The 16,779-nt window shown below is 42.4% G+C and overlaps 2 protein-coding genes across 1 annotated transcript; one reads left to right on the top strand and one right to left on the bottom strand.

The window, feature by feature from the left end:
• Positions 1-16,779, bottom strand: part of Erich1 (glutamate-rich 1) — a gene marked incomplete at its 5' end in the record, with an annotated part of 52,793,804 nt that overhangs the window by 4,925,033 nt on the left and 47,851,992 nt on the right.
• LOC148000629 (beta-defensin 5-like) lies at positions 5,089-7,422 on the top strand. The gene is made up of 2 exons (XM_087589459.1): positions 5,089-5,245; positions 7,224-7,422. Exons 1-2 carry the CDS (start codon positions 5,188-5,190, stop codon positions 7,355-7,357), a joined length of 192 nt encoding a protein of 63 aa, XP_087445585.1. The 5' UTR covers positions 5,089-5,187; the 3' UTR covers positions 7,358-7,422.

The raw sequence follows: 16,779 nt of genomic DNA, 5'->3' as shown, positions 1-16,779 counted from the left end.
TTCTCTCTAGGACTTTTACCATGAAGGGGTGTTGAATTTAGTCAAATGCTTTCTCATCATCTAAAGAAATGATCATGTGGTTTTTATCTTTCAGCTTGTTTATATAGTGGATTACGTTGATGGTTTTCCATATATTAAACCATTCCTGCTTCCCTGGAATGAAGCCTACTTGATCATGATGGATGATTGTTTTGATGTGCTCTTGGATTCGGTTTGCAAGAATTTTATTGAGTATCTTTGCGTCGATATTCATAAGGGAAATTGGTCTGAAGTTCTCTTTCTTTGTTACGTCTTTGTTTGATGTAGGTATAAGAGTAATTGTGGCTTTATAGAAGGAATTTGTTAGCGCTCCATCTATTTCAATTTTGTGGAATAGTTTGGATAATATTGGTATGAGGTCTTCTGTGAAGGTCTGATAGAATTCTGCACTGAACACATCTGGACCTGAGCTCTTTTTGGTTGGGAGACTTTTAATGACTGCTTCTATTGCTTTAGGAGTTATGTGGTTGTTTAAATGGTTTATTTGTTCTTGATTTAACTTGGGTACCTGGTATCTGTCTAGTAATTTGTCCATTTCCTCCAGATTTTCAAGTTTTGTTGAATATAGGCTTTTGTAGTAGGATCTAATGATTTTTTGAATTTCTTCTGATTCTGTTGTTATGTTTCACTTTTCATTTCTGATCTTGTTAATTTGGGCACACTCTCTGTGTCCTCTGGTTAGTCAGGCTAAGGGTTTACATATCTTGGTGATTTTCTCAAAGAATGAGCTTTTGTTTCTGTTGATTCTTTGTATAGTCCTTTTTGTTTCTATTTGGTTGTTTTCAGCTCTGAGTTTGATTATTTCCTGCCTTCCATTCCTCCTGGGTGTTTGCTCCTTTTTGTTCTAGAGCTTTTAGGTGTGCTGTCAAGCTACTGATATATGCTCTTTCCTGTTTCTTTCTGTAGGCACTCAGAGCTATGAGTTTTCCTCTTAGCACAGCTTTCATTGTGTCCCATAAGTTTGGGTATGTTGTACCTTCTTTTCATTAAATTCTAAGAAGTTTTGAATTTCTTTCTGTCTGTCTTTCTTCTTTCCTTCCTTCCTTTCTTCCTTCCTTCCTTTCTTTCTTGCTTTCTTTCTTTCTTTCTTTCCTTCTTTCTTTCTTTCATTCTGTCTTTGTTTGTTTGTTTCTTTCTTTCTTTCTGTCTTTCTTTCTTTCTTTCTTTCTTTCTTTCTTTCTTTCTTTCTTTCTTTCTGTCTTTCTTTCTTTCTGTCTTTCTTTCTTGACTAGGTTATCATTGAGTAGAGCATTATTCAACTTCCATGTATATGTGAGCATTCTTTCTTTACTGTTAGTGAAGACCAGCTTTAGCCCGTGATAATCTGATAGGATGGATGGGATTATTTCTATCTTTCTGTATGTGTTGAGGCCTGTTTTATGACCGATTATATGGTCAATTTTGGAGAAAGAACCATGAGGTGGTGAGAAGCAGGTGTATCCTTTTGTTTTAGGATAGAATGTTCTATAAATATCTGTTAAATCTATTTGATTCATGACATTGTCTGTCTATGTCTTTGTTTAATTTCTGTTTCCATGATCTGTCCATTGATGAGAGTGGGGTGTTGAAATCTCCTACTGTTATTGTGTGAGGTGCAATGTGTTCTTTGAGCTTTAGTAAGTTTTCTTTTATGTATGTAGGTGCCCTTGTATTTGGAGCATAGATATTTAGGATTGAGAGTTCACCTTGGTGGATTTTTCCTTTGATGAATATGAAGTGTCCTTCCTTATCTTTTTTGATGACTTTTGGTTGAAAATCAATTTTATTTAATATTAGAATAGCTACTCCAACTTGCTTCTTCAGATCATTTGCTTGGAATGTTGTTTTCCAGCCTTTTACTCTGAGGTAGTGTCTGTCTTTGTCTCTGAGATGTGTTTCCTGTAGTCAGCAAAATGTTGGGTCCTCATTGCGTATCTAGTTTGGTAATCTGTGTCTTTTTATTGGGGAATTGAGTCCATTGATGTTGAGAGATATTAAGGAATAGTGATTTTTGCTTCCTGTTATATTTGTGTTTGGATGTGAGATTGTTTGTGTGCTTGTCTTCTATTTGTTTTGTTGCAAAATGATTAGTTTCTTGCCTTTTCTAGGGTGTACCTTGCCTCCTTGGGTTGGGCTTTACCATTTATTATCCTTTGTAGGGCTGAATTTGTAGAAAGATATTGTGTAAATTTGGGTTTGTCATGGAATATCTTGGTTTCTCCATCTATGTTGAGAGTTTTGCTAGATACAGTAACCTGGGCTGTCATTTGTGCTCTCTTAGGGTCTGTATGACATCTGTCCAGGATCTTCTGGCTCTCATAGTCTCTGGTGAGAAGTCTGGTGTAATTCTGATAGGTCTGCCTTTATATGTTACTTGACCTTTTTCCTTTATTGCTTTTAATATTCTTTCTTTGTTTTGTGCATTTGGTCTTTTGACTATTATATGACGGGAGGAGTTTCTTTTCTGATCCAATCTATTTAGAGTTCTGTAGGGTTCTTGTATGTTTATGGGCATCTCTTTCTTTAGGTTAGGAAAGTTTTCTTCTATGATTTTGTTGAAGATATTTACTGGTCCTTTGAGCTGGGAGTCTTCACTCTCTTCTCTACCTATTATCCTTAGGTTTGATCTTCTCATTTTGTCCTGTATTTCCTGTTTTGGACCAGTAGCTTTTTCCATTTTAAATTATCTTTGACAGTTGTGTCAATGATTTCTATGGAATCTTCTGCTCCTGAGATTCCCTCTTCTATCTCTTGCATTCTGTTGGTGGTGTTGGTATCTACAGCTCCTTGTCTCTTCCTTTGCTTTTGTATATCCTGGGTTGTCTCCCTTTGTGCTTTCTTTATTGCTTCTATTTCCATTTTTAATTCCTTCACCTGTTTGACTGTGTTTTCCTGGAATTCTTTCAGGGAATTTTGCATTTCCTCTCTATAGGCTTCTGCTTGTTTTTTGTGTTTTCCTGCATTTCTCTGAGGGAGTTTTTTTTATGTTTTCTTGAGGTCCTCCGTCATCATGATCAAATGTGATTTTAAATTTAGATCTTGCTTTTCTTGTGTGTTTGGATATTTAGTGTTTGCTTTGGTGGGAGAATTGGGCTCTGATGATGCCATGTAGTCTTGGTTTCTGTTGCTTGGGTTCCTGTGCTTGCATCTCACCATCAGGGTGTCTCTGGTGTTACCTTGTTCTGCTATTTCTGACAGTGGTTAGACCATACTATAGGCCTGTGTGTCAGGATTGCTGTAGACCTGCTTTCCTGTTCTCTTTCAGCCAGTTATGGGCACAGAGTGTTCTGCTTTCAGGCATATAGTTGTTCCTGTCTACTGATCTTCAGTTGTTCCTGTGGGTGTGTGTCCTGAGTCCACCAGACAGGTTACTTGGAGCAGAAAAGTTGGTCTTACCTCTGGTCTCAGGCTTGGAGTCACTTCTCAGAGCCGGGTTTCAGCTCTCCATGAGCATAACAACCAGAAGGACCTGCCCTGCCTTCACTGGGGACCCTGTGCACAGGGGGCCCAGATGGCACTAGGCATTTTCCTCTAGAGTCAGAAATGTGGGCAGAGAGTAGTGTCCTCTGGCTTCCCAGGCATGTCTGCCTCTCTGAAGGTCTAGCTCTCCCTCCCAAGGGATTTGGGTGCAGGGAGCTGTTTGAGAAGGTCCCTTCAGATTTGGGCAGTTTCTGGACCGCAGCATTGAGTGCCCCTATCTTCCTGTTCCCAGAGGCCCTATACAGTTTCCCCTTGGACCAGGTATGTGGGCAAGGGTGGACAGTACTGGAGTTCTCTCGTACCCTGCAGTTCCAGGCGTGCCCACCTGTCTGGACATGATCTCTCTTGCACAGGGTGTGGGAGCAGGGAGCTGTGGACTGGGATCTTCGAGGTTTAGGCCCCAGCTAGCTCCTTTGTTTTTTTTTCTTTTTTAAAAATCTCTTCTGTATGTCAGTTTAAAAATGTGTCTACCAAGCCCAATACCATGGGATTTAATAGCACAGCAGTGAGTGAGGCATTGAGTGCGGGGCCAAACTCTTCCTTCTTCAGCTCAAATAGCTTTGCTGTTAACTCCATAGAATAGGCTTTGTCAAAACTGTTCTTAAATTATAGATATCTCCTTGTCTGGTTGTTTGTTTCAACTTCCTGTAGGGAGGAAGAAATCCTGATTAATGTAAGTTATTTTCCCTTACAACATCCTCATCTCTCAGTTCTTCACATGTAATAAGTCCTTATATTTGGCAATGTTTGTTTTTTTTTAGGATATAATGACCAGCTGGGTCAAGAGACCTCACTCAGAGGCAAGCCCATAGCCTCCCTCAGTACAGTTTCCAGGAAGAGCAAATGGGAAAGACTGGAGCCCCAATGTCACAGATTTTCATGATAAAATTCAAAAAGCAAATTGACCCTCAACACTGATACTAGCATCCTGTTAGAGAGAGGAGAAACACAGACACTAAGTCTAGCAAGTCCCAGGAGTTGGCCATTACGTCCTGTTTAGAACCATCTACTCACTGTTGGGCTTGGGGCTCCACGTTCAGGGAAGATGTTACCAACGTGTTGCTTTCTCTACGAAAGGGTACAGCACACATACCTGACTCCATGTAATTCACACTGGGTGGACAGTGAGGTACTTGAGGTTTTTAGTAATAAATACCTTTACCATCGAGCAGTACCTTGAAGGAGTCTATGAGACTAGGTCCATATTCTGATCTGTAAAACCTTGGGAAACCGTGGCTTGGCTCACATTCTGTCAAAGTCAGCAGCTGAGTGTGCTCAATCCTTCATCTCCTAATTGAAATCAGGCTGTACTGAGGCCTAAGCTTGTTGCCAGATTCTGGAATGACCAAGTCAAATGTCTGAGGTACAGGCAAGAAAAGCCAAATTGTAACCAGTAAGTCTGTTCCAGGTCAGCATGGGTCCCTCCCACCTAAAAGGTAGGGCAGGAAATGCTCTTTGTGAGCAATGCAGGAGGAAATCATCTGAGGATCTCCACATTTGCATAAGAGACACTGAGTGTGCTCTCAAAGAGCTAATCCTTGAAAAGAGAGTTAAGGTGCTCTGTATTTCCTAATTGCAATTATTGGGTTCTACTCAGTGTAGAATCCTGTGCAGGAGGCAGCACCTGGCACTATATAAGGCACTGAGCTCAAGTCCCTCTATATCTCTGCACCTCACCAGGCTTCAGTCATGAGGATCCATTACCTTCTCTTCTCATTTCTCCTGGTGCTGCTGTCGCCCCTTTCTGGTGAGTCAGGGAAGTACTGTGGTCCCAAAGTGAAATGAGAAAAGCTGCCTACCTGGTGTGTGTGTGTGTGTGTGTGTGTGTGTGTGTGTGTGTGTGTGTGTGATTTTCGTCTCTTTCTGTGTGTCTGTTAGTCTCGGTCTCTCTGTCCCTTTGTCTCTTTTACTCTCTTCTCTCTCTAACCCACTTATTTCTTTTCCCCTTTCTTTCTTTTCTCTATGCACATTGTAGACAATTTGTATTGTGTGACTACCAACAGAAACTGAGGACTATTTCTTGTTGCCATGAAGGAGCCAAGCATAAACTCATTCTGAGCTGATCCACTGTACTTGACTTCAATTCCTAACTCCTGGTGCTAAGCTTAAGATTATGAAGTGAATCTCTTACAGGTAGCTTAAAAATAATAACATGAGGAATGTTTGATTCCTATCTGAAAAAAAGGTATTCATTTTGAAATCTTTGCATTTAAAATGTAGAGTCTCTGCTTTCCTAGAAACTCCTTTATAATAACCAGCCCATGCTCTTCTGGAGAACTTCCTCTTCCCCTGCCCCAATGAAAGAAGACCCTTGAGCACACACTGCGTATAGGGTAATGAAGCTTAGGAGAGCCTAGGAAACACAGTTTCCAAACTCTGCCTAAATTGTATTTTTTGGTTTTATTTCTTTTAAATTATGTGTACATGTGTGAATCTATGTATGAGTATGTATATGAGTATATGTCACACTGTATGGTACCCACAGAGGACACAGAAGAATATCTAATCTCTCAGAGATGGAGTTAGAGGCACACATGGGCTGCCTGATATGGTAGAAGAGACGGATCCCAGGGCTTCTGCAGGAGCTGTCTGCACTCCTGACTGCTGAGCCATCTTTCCAGGATCCAGGCTGTGTTTCATCCTTGACAGTAGGCAAGCAGAAGAAAAGGGATGTGCAACTTAAGAGAGGGAGCTAAAATAAGAGCGAATGTGAAGTGAATGAATGCTGCAAAGGACTCAACTGCATCAGACAGAAACTATAGAGAGAAAAACATAATTTCACTAACTTTGTTGATGGATTCTGGTTTACAGGGAGCATCTGTGTTCTATGCAATACCCCAAAACTCTGTCTGACATTTAGATGAATGTGAAGGAGGGACAGGGAAAAAAGGAAGTAGGGAATTTAGACCTGATATTACATATTAGAAACTATCATAAAAGTTATTTTTTACCTTTGATTTCCATTGTAAGTTACTTAGAAATCAAGTTATCATTAAGCAAGTCCTACACACTGAGATTTGGCCCAATACTTATTTTCAAATAGGTACGTGGAAGTTACAATACCTTAGTTAAAAATAGGAAGATGGCTCAGTGATCAAAAGTATTTGTTGTGCATGTATGAGGATCTGAGTTTTGGTCCGGCATCCATGAAGAAGCAGAGAGAGATGATGCCCATGTGTAGTGCTAGCACTAAGAAGGATCCCAGAGGCACACTGACCAACTAGCCAGACACACCACTCAGTGAGTTCCAGGTTCAATGAGAGACTGTCTCAAACAATAAGTCAGAGAGCAGTTGAGGAATACATTTTATGCCATAGTCTGGTCTCTCTATGTGTGTGCACCCTTGTACATGAATGTGCACACTCCTACCCTTTGGCTGTTTCTGATACTAGAACTTGTGTGTGGAAAAGGAGAGGCAGGGCTGGTGTGAAGCAGCTGAGGGCTCACACAGAATCTTCACCGAGCTCCCTCCTGCTGGCCCTGAAAGTTCCAATCAGTCAGGTGTGGAGCAGACCCTTCAACATTTGGGTCCTAGGAAGAGCAGCACCCCTTCAGACAGCAGCAGTGGCTAGAACTGGACTCAGTCCTACTAACAGAGACATTTTAGATTTGGTGGGTGGGGTGGGGGGAGCTTGCTGGGATTTACTTAGGATAATAGCACATTGGTCTGTATTTCTGACCTGAGGCTTTCAACTCTAACTTGTGTTTTCTTACTTATTTTCCAGTCTTTACTCGAAAAATCAACAATCCAGTCACGTGTGCGAGGAATGGAGGCATATGCTGGGGTCGGTGCCCTGGCAGTTTTCGACAGATTGGTACTTGTGGACTGCCTAGAGTGAGATGCTGCAAGAAAAAATAGATAAAAAGACCAAGAAGCAGCGAGATGAATACATTGCCAGAATTTGCTCCTTCATGAAAATGAACAAAAGGATCCAAATTAAAGTTCTCTGATAACATTCTAGGGCATCCAGCACCTTTTTTTGACATTTATGGAGAACATATACACAGTACATATAGGAAAAATACCATACCTATAAAATTAATATTAGTAATAATTATAAATTTAAAAATTGAGTCATTGAAGGAAAGATTTTACCTTCAGTCTTCTCACATATGTACATATGAATTAACCCATACAATCAAATGATATAACACACACACACACACACACACACACACACACACACACACACACACACGAAAATGATTTAAAATATCCAGAAATAACAATGACTGGACTTTTATTCATGGATAGCCTTTGACCTTTTGATTACACTATGAATCCCATAAACTTCATTTTGATGTTATGCTCCCCAGAACCTGTCCTCAAACAATTATATTCAATATTTCGTATTTTTATTTATTATAAATTCGTGTTTTTTGTCTGATGCTCAAAGTCACTGATGAATGTTGCTGGAATGACATGAATTTACTTCAGCAAGTGAAGCATCATTCTGGGTCTTCTAGAGGATGGTGGCCACTGCCACGTGGGGTAAGCCTCACAGGCTAGACCTTACCCTGACAGGTCCACCAGCTGAACAATCTCACTTTTCCTGCTAGCGGATCCGCAAGCATTGGTGGATTGGTAAGGTTTTCATTCTGTTCAGTGGGCATGGCCCCTTCTCCCAAGGAGCTTTGATTACCCTCTATGATATTAGGGGATGGACATTCCAAAGTCCCTATGACAGCCTCCTACTGAAGCCCCATGTTAGGAATTTGATCCTTGGGTTACTTCTCTCTCTTAAGCAGTTTTCATGACCCCTCCCCATTGGGTGAATGCACCTATGTCATCTGATCTAGCAAACTGTTTCCTCCTATGATTTCAAAAACCCTACACTTAGCTAAACTATTTTTTTTTAAACCTGTGAGTCCAGGACTCACTAACACTAGCATCCATATGACAACCAGGTATGTGTAGATCTGGCTGTTAGTTATTAGTTATGGAATTTTTTCTTGTGACTCCAGTACAAATAGTTCAATAACATCCCCGCCCCCTAAGGAGTGTCTCACTGTCCTCAGCTGTGCCTCCAGGTTGCCCTCTGAGATGTACCAGGAAAATCTCAAATCTCTAAAACTAATACCCGATTTGAGGGCATCCAAACTTACATACCTTTGCAATACGGTCTGGATTCAGTACCCATTCATTACACAAGGACTCCAAATGGCTAGTAATGACACATTCGATCCCACCACTTTAAGGGATCTTCATACGTATTCCCAGTGGTCAGGTAAATGGAAAGAGGTCCCTTATGCCAATGTTTTTACCTATCATCGCTCCAAACCCTCTCTCTGGTCTCCTTGTGCCCTGACTCAATTTCTTCTAAGTAGGAAACCTCTACCAGTTGATACTACAGAACTCGATCCAGCTAACAACTGCCCACTTACCACTGCGGACTTGTCTCTACGACTTGTTCTAAAATCACAACCTCTTCACCTTCCTCTTCTCACCAGACATCCACGGAGCCTCTTTGCTCAACCTCCCCAGCTTCCTCTCCACCTCCTGTGCCAGCTGCAGGCCACTCCAATCTTCCTCCAGTGGCTCCCACTTTCAGCCCTCGTAGCACTCATTCTAAGTCTACAGCTAAACTCCCTACTTCTCCCCCTACCCAATCTAACCCTGCATCGATCTCTCCTTTAAGGGAAGTTGCTGGGTCAGGTGGTCTATTCAGAGTACATGTCCCTGTCTCACTAAGTCAACTTTCTCAAATAGAAAATAGACTGGGATCCTATACCTCCAATCCTTCTGCCTTTAGAAAAGAATTTCAGTATATTACTCAGCCTTATAGCTAGATTTTCTATGACCTAAATATGATTCTCAGTAATAATTTACTTCCTGACAAACACTCAAATGTGGGAACAGGAGAGAATCCACGCAGCTGAGACTCATCAAATATATCCTGCATATCCAATCAGAAATGAGATCATACCTGACCATGATCCTCAATGGAATTATAATTCCTCAGGTGTTATTTTAGCCAGGAATAGATTCAAAACCTGCCTCCTGGCCAGTCTCTGTAGGACAGTTCTAAAACAAGAAATTTTGAAAATCTCCGAGAGGTCAACCAAAATAAACAGGAAACCTGTCTCAGTTTTCGGTGCACCTTACAAAGGCCCTATTACAATATACTAATTTAGACCCTGAAAACACAGAAGGTAAGCAAGTCTCGATGACCTAGTTCTTTTCCCAGAGTTATCCTGACATTAAAAACCAAACTTAGATGTTAGGAGAGGGAATGCCTAAATCACAGGCAGAAGTTTTATTGTTGGCCTTCAAAGTATACCGTTATGGAAATGCCTACAGCAAAATATACCATATTCTGGCAAGGACTGTGTGACCAGCCCCAGCCACTGCCTTGACTTCCAGGACTTCTAAGGCTCAGGAACTTAAAGGTTCCTGCTACAAATGTGGTCAACACAGTCACTGGGTTAGGGTTTGCCCTAAACCCCTCAAGCCAAATGGGACATGTCTAAGGTATCATCAGGAGGGACACTAGGCTGTCAATTGCCCTCACACTACTCAGGACAGAGGAACATCACTCCCAGGTAACCCTCCAGACAATCTCCTAGGCTTGACTATGGACACCAGAAGAGACCGGAGCTCTCTTGACCCGACTACTGCCATCACTATCAGGGAGACCCAGGTAGTGACCATGATATATGGGGTAGCCCTTCTCCTCCTCTTAGACACTGGGCCATTCACTCTGTCCTGATGGATTTTGGGGGACTTACCTCTCACTCTTGTTCCCCTATTTTCATGGTAGGTGGACAATCTTACTTTCCTCACCAAACCCCACCACTTAGTTGCATTTACCACTCCTTTTTGGTAGTGTCAATGTGTCCTCTCCCTTATTGGGAAGGGATCTTCTAGCTAAGTTGGGAGCCTCTCTTTCTTTTGCTCCCCCATTAGAGCCTAAACCGAAGCTCACCCACAGCCCCTCTTGTCTTCCTCCTAGCCACTCAAACTCCTAACACTAACATGTTGTTTCCTTTGCCAGCTTCTCAGATAGACTTCCAAGTCAGGGGCATCTAGAACCCATCTGTTGCTAAGCATCATTCTCCTGTTGTCATCCAATTATTGGACTCTGCCACGTACATCACACAACCAAAATGCCTCCAGAGCCTCAGGGGACTTAGGTCTATCATCCTTGACCTCTGGAAAAAAATTCCTCCATCCTACCTTTTCCACCTTTAACACCCCTTATCTAGAAGTTAAGAAACCTAATGGAAACTATTGCTTGGTTCAAGATCTCAGGTGCATTAATTCTGCAGTGGCTCCTTTCCATTCTCTTGGGGCTAATCATTATACACTTCTTTCCACTATGTCCTTGGGAACGTTTCATTTCTCAGTCCTAGATCCCAAGGATTCCTCTTTATCCTTCTAGGTGCTAAGTCACAGAACGACTTTGCCTTTACCTGGACTGATCCTGACACCCACATTTATACTCAACTCACCTGGACTCTTCCACATCAGAGATTCCAGGACAGCCCACACCTATTTGGCCAGTCCCTGGCTTCTGACCTACTGTCTCTGTCTCTCCCTAAAACTAAGATTGTCCATTATGTTGATTACGTTCTCTGAAGTCCCTCTGTAAAAATTAGCCAAGCTGTCACCTGTGCTCTTCTAAGATTCCTTTCCAGAAAAGGTTAAAGGGTCTCACCTTCTAAAGTCCAACTCTCTACTCCTCAGGTCATCTACTTGGGACTAACAATTACCCCAACCTGCAAGGCTATTACTGTAGATAGAAAGAACCGGATTTAGTCTCTAACAGTTCCTTCTACTAAGAAAGAGATCATCTTCTGTTTTAGGTTCCTGTGTTCCTTCCTTTTCCTTTCTTCCCTGTCCTTATATGAAGCAGCCTTAGACCCCACCCATGAACCTATTCTCAAACCTGTTACCAAGCCCTTTCAAAGGCTCCAACAAGCTCTCCTTAAGGTCCCAGTCTTACCCCTCCCTGCCCTGACTGGTTCTTTTTGTCTCTATGTAAAGAAAAAAAAAAGGATATGCTCTTGGAGTCCTAGATCACTACCTGGAACCCTCTCTTGTGCCTGTAGCCTACTTGTCAACAACAACCACAACATCAAACCCAACAAGATCTAACAATCCAGGGATGCACACCTTGTATTTGTACCTCAGTAGCCACTGATCTCCTTATTTGAGAGTCTGAAAACCTAAGCTTTGGGTCACCTATAACTGTCTTCCCTTCTCAGAATCTGCCACAGCTCCTAACTTTCAAAGGCTTACAGACTCTACCTCCCTCTAGGGGCTTCTTTCCCTTCAGGGAGCACTAATGGAAGACTCCATCCTCACCTTCCAATCATGCCTGCATCTTAATAATTCCAATCTTTTCTTTCAACCAAATACTAAACACCCCCTATCTCACTCCTACACTGAAACTTTAGAGGACCTACTACCTCATCCTCCATGCATACAGCAGGATGCATTTCCCCAGGCCATTTATACGTGATATACAGATGGCAGCTCCTTTCAACATAAAGGAGGCAGAAGAGCTGGCTACACCATAGTGTCAGACACGGTGGTGGTAGAGGCACAGGCCCTTCCTGTTCCACCAATCAACAGGCTGAATTAATAGCCCTGAAGGGACAATCCCTCAACATCTACACAGGCTCCAAATATGCTTTCCATATCCTCCTGTCCCATGCTGCTATCTTAAAGGAGTGAAGGTTACTTATGGCAAAAGGAGGATTAGTAACTAATGTAAACCAAATTATGGCCATGTTAAAGGCCTCCCATCTTCCCTCAGCTATTGGAATTGTCCACTGCAGAACCTTCCAGATGGATGAATCCATTGTCTCCGAGAGAAACAACTGAGCTGATGAGGCAACTAGAGCTGCTTTCCTTATGGGCCTGGACTCGTTTCACACTCCACAGGACATTCTCACACTGCCACTCACAGCTCCACCTTTATCCCTTGACACTCACCAAACTCTGTCCTATCTTCACCAACTCCTTCATCCCAATAGCAAGGCACTGTCTTACTTTGTTAAAACTGACCTACAGCCTGCTCCTGAGGTCTTAAGTTTCTGAAAATCTATCACTGCGTCTTGCAAATTCTGGCAGATATCAGATTTCAAATCCAAATATCACAGCACCCCTTTTCCAACCCATCAGGCTAGAGGCTTTTGTCCCGGAATGGACTGGCACCTTGATTTCCCTACATGCCCACTGTCGAATGTACCAAGTACCTCCTGGTCAAGGTGGACACCTTCTGAAGGTGGGTGGAGGCATTCTCCACTACCAACGAAAAGGCTCAGATAGTTTGTAACCTCCTCCTCCAAGAGATCATTCCACAATTTGGTGTCCCAGCTTCCCTACAGTCAGATAATGGTCCTGAATGCACCATGAAAATTCCTCAAATTATCTGAAGCCCTGGACATCCCCTGACATTTTCAAATTTTCTAACACCCCAAGTCTTCAGAAAAGGTAGAAAGACTAACCTTTCTCTAAACATTGCTCTTGTCAAACTTTCACAGGAAATTTACCTCAATTGGGCAAAACTCTTACTTCTGGCTCTCAGTAGTAAAGCAGATCTCCCCAAGGAATCTCTTTTCATTTCACTTTTCAAATTCATGTATGGACTTCTGGTCCTAACTTCTTGTCCTTTATCTTGCTCTCCTCTCCCCCATCAGCTAGTTATTCCACCAAATTTCCACCTCTGCTCTCTCCTGTGGAACTTTGTTGACCACCATCTACCAAGTTCATATGCTTTCCTCTGCCAGTGCCTGTCAGTATTGGAGACCGAATTCTTCTCTCCCCTCCAGATAATAAGTCCTCATCTCTCTCTCTCTCTCCTAAATTGCAGGGCCCGTTCAAGTTAATTCCCATGACTCCCATAGATGCTAAACTTAAGAACTCTTTCATCGGGTCCACTGGTATCACCTAAAGTCTCTCACCTCTCCGTTTCAAAATGACTCTTCATCCTATAAGTTGACCCCAATAGGACCCTCACTGCTCTTTTTAGTTCCAGAAGATATTGACATCACCCAGCTTGTGACCAATTCCAGAAAAATGAGACTCCACTCCAGCAGCTGCATTTACCACACTGGATTAGATATGGGCTTCTCATCGTCCCGCTGCTGTTCATTTCCATCCACGGTAGCCCTTATATCTGGAAAGTTGATGGTCAAGAAACCCTCATTGATGACAGTGTTTCCAAGTAGGATCAGGATACAGTAAAACAGCCGGATCCAGGATCCAATCCAAACCGCTCTCATCCCTATATCCACCATTCCATCTAAACACTATGACCTCTTCTTTTTGCAGCCTCTTGGATCAGATGAAAGATGATTGTAAAAAATGGCCACATGAATTTGGAAGCTCCCCATATTGGTCTTGCGAGATACACATGCTAGGGTTTTGGACCACTCACGTCTATAAACAATGCAAGACCTTCTTCTTCCATATACAAGATCCATAGAATATCAGGTGGGAAACATGTTGTTGGTATGTTCTATAGTTAAAAAAGCAATCTTGGTCCCTAGTGAGTACTATTCACATCCAGAATATTATGTCTCAATTGTTCAACCCGTAGATATCAGAAAAATTAGGGGAAGTAATCAGACATTTCTCCAAGTCTTTACTTCCTTGACATCCTCCCTCATAAATGGTACTAACCTGTCATTTCGCCTTTGCTACAGACCCTGACCTCAGCCTACCAACTCCTTAACATCTCCTGCCCTGGTTCCCTTAAAGATTGCTGGCTATGTGTACCCCCTGAAACTAATTAATGATTGCCCCTTACATCTTGTCCGTTGATACTACCAAGCAACCTCACCTCACCTTTTATCAGCTGCCCTGACACCAATGTTGCCATTCCCCTACACTTTTCCCCTATCTCTCTTTGGTGTGGCAGAGTCTTTTAAGGCATCCACTGACACATTCTCTAGGAATACTCAGTTCCCTAGACTGCAAGAGAACTATGACTCTTGACACCTCATTTTTGCCATAGTGTCCTGCAGTCCAAAACTCGCCAATTCTCTGTGGCACTATATCATGGCCTACCTGCCAGCTGGTCAGGAGTTTGCATGTTGATATTGCTTTTTAGTGAACTAGGAGGAATCCACAGAAAGGAGCCTCTATCAATCCTGGTTGTAAACACAGTAATTGCCCAACATGACAAGAGGGCAGTTTAAGTCATGCCTCTCCTGGTCGCTGTGGGAATAAGTGTAAGTACTGGTGCTGGAATGGCAGGGCTGATAACTTCTCAAACCCTTTCAAAAAATGTCTTTTCTTAGTTTGAAAACAGGTTTCAAGAAATGACTAGAACAAACATCTAAAGCCAGATGGAATCTTTAGCTGAAATGGTCCTTCAGAACTGATGGGAACTAGATGTCCTGACAGCTAAAGAAGGAGGTCTTTGCCTGTTTCTCCAAGAAGATGAAGAATGGTATTTCTAAGTCAACGATCTGGAATAGTAAGAAATAAAATCTAGAAGCTACAATGAGACACACAGAAATGCAGTGCACAACTTGAGGCCTCCAATTCCTTAGTTTTTAAAAACCCTATAAGGAAATGGATACTGCTTTTCTTAACGCCTCTTCTCATTTTTATGGCTTTACTATTTGCTGCCTGCCTTATTAACCTCGTCTCCACATTCTTTTAATGACAATTCAAAAAAATTTCTAACCAAACAATTATTTAGTTCCTTTTACAGGATAACCAGCCACTGTCCACAGAGGAACCTGATGTAAATGACAATCAAGTGGGCCCTGATGGTGAAAGTCAGCAACACCCCAAAACTGACAATGCCCCTAGACAACAGGAATCAGCTTACGAGATGTGATACCCCTAATCTCCTTTCTCCAGTGGCTTCCCTCTTCTCCCCCTTTCCCACTCTTTATAGTAAGAAAAAAATTAGGTATGTTTTGGAGCGGCTAGCTGTGAAAGGTACCCTGATTCCTGTTCAAGACAGGTCAAATCCCCAGAAACTCTGATAGGGATGGCAGGCACATTCCCAGTCTCCCAGATCAAGGCTTCACTAGCTGCAGCCCCCTACAAACCTCCCCATAGAGAAGTTTGAGACAGACCTCTCCATAGAGTAGAGCAATCCCCCAAACCCCTCCCCCACAGTTGAGGATATGGCCACAGGTGACATTGGCTCAAGACAGAGCAGTCACAGAAGACAATGCTCCAAACCCCTCTTCCACAGAGGACATGACCACAGGTCACATAGACACAAGACAAATCGGTTGTAGATACAGGATCATGACTCCAAATATGTACATGAGGTCGTCTGAAGCCCTCAGGCAAGACCAATAGGAAATACCTGTTGTCAGACACATGAAGTGTGGAAATTATGCAAATGGGAGGGATGGTGTATTAATTCAGGCTGAGCATTTATAGACAATTATCCTTCCACATTTTTTGTCTGTTGTTCCTCAGAGTGGAGGAAATATCTTAGTGCTGGGGATGAGTAAGCATGCTTTTCCAATAAAGGCCTTCATCTCACAGGCAAACAAATCCCGAAGAGGGGTGAGACAGCATGTGGCAATCCTCCAATCCCAGACAGAACTTGTTTACAACATGCAACATTACCCTCACCAAGCCCTGCCATTTCTTAATCCAGCAGACACTTCTTCTTTGGATTAAACCGATATTACAGATCAATCAACAGCTACTCTCCAGAGCAGAGCAGGCCACTCGTGAGCAGAGAAAAGTAGGGTGAAGGGGAATAGAGGAAGTTGGTGATTAATAACAGAGAGGAGAACCACGCCTGGTGTCCACTGCATCCTTTGTTTATCATCCTCACTGAATTGATGAGAGGGGATTGGAGATACTCTTAGTATAGTAAAAATGTGCAATTTGAAGTGGTGGATAAACTAATTATCCTGAATTGATCACTGCCTAGCCTATGTATATACTGAGATAGTACACAGAAGTCTACAAATATGTATACTTACTGTGTCTCCTTTTCTTTTTTCTTTTTTTCCTCCATCTTTATTAACTTGGATATTTCTTATTAATATTTCAATTGTTTCTTTTTTTCTTTATTAACTTGAGTATTTATTTACATTTCGATTGTTATTTCCCTCCCCAGTTTCCCGGCCAACATCCCCCTAACCCCTCCCCATCCCTTTCTATATGGGCGTTCCCCTCCCCATCTTCCCCCAATGCCGCCCTCCCCCCAAGAATCACATTGACTGGGGGTTCAGTCTTGGCAGGACCAAGGGCTTCCCCTTCCACTGGTGCTCTTACTAGGCTATTCACTGCTAACTATGGGGTTGGAGTCCAGGGTCCGTCCATGTGTAGTCTTTGGGTAGTGG

This window comes from Rattus norvegicus, chromosome 16 (assembly GCF_021556685.1).
Source record: "Rattus norvegicus strain SHRSP/BbbUtx chromosome 16, alternate assembly SHRSP_T2T, whole genome shotgun sequence".
Lineage (NCBI taxonomy): Eukaryota > Metazoa > Chordata > Mammalia > Rodentia > Muridae > Rattus > Rattus norvegicus.
Note: the sequence above shows the minus strand (reverse complement) of the source record. Positions and strands in the feature narration are given on the sequence as shown.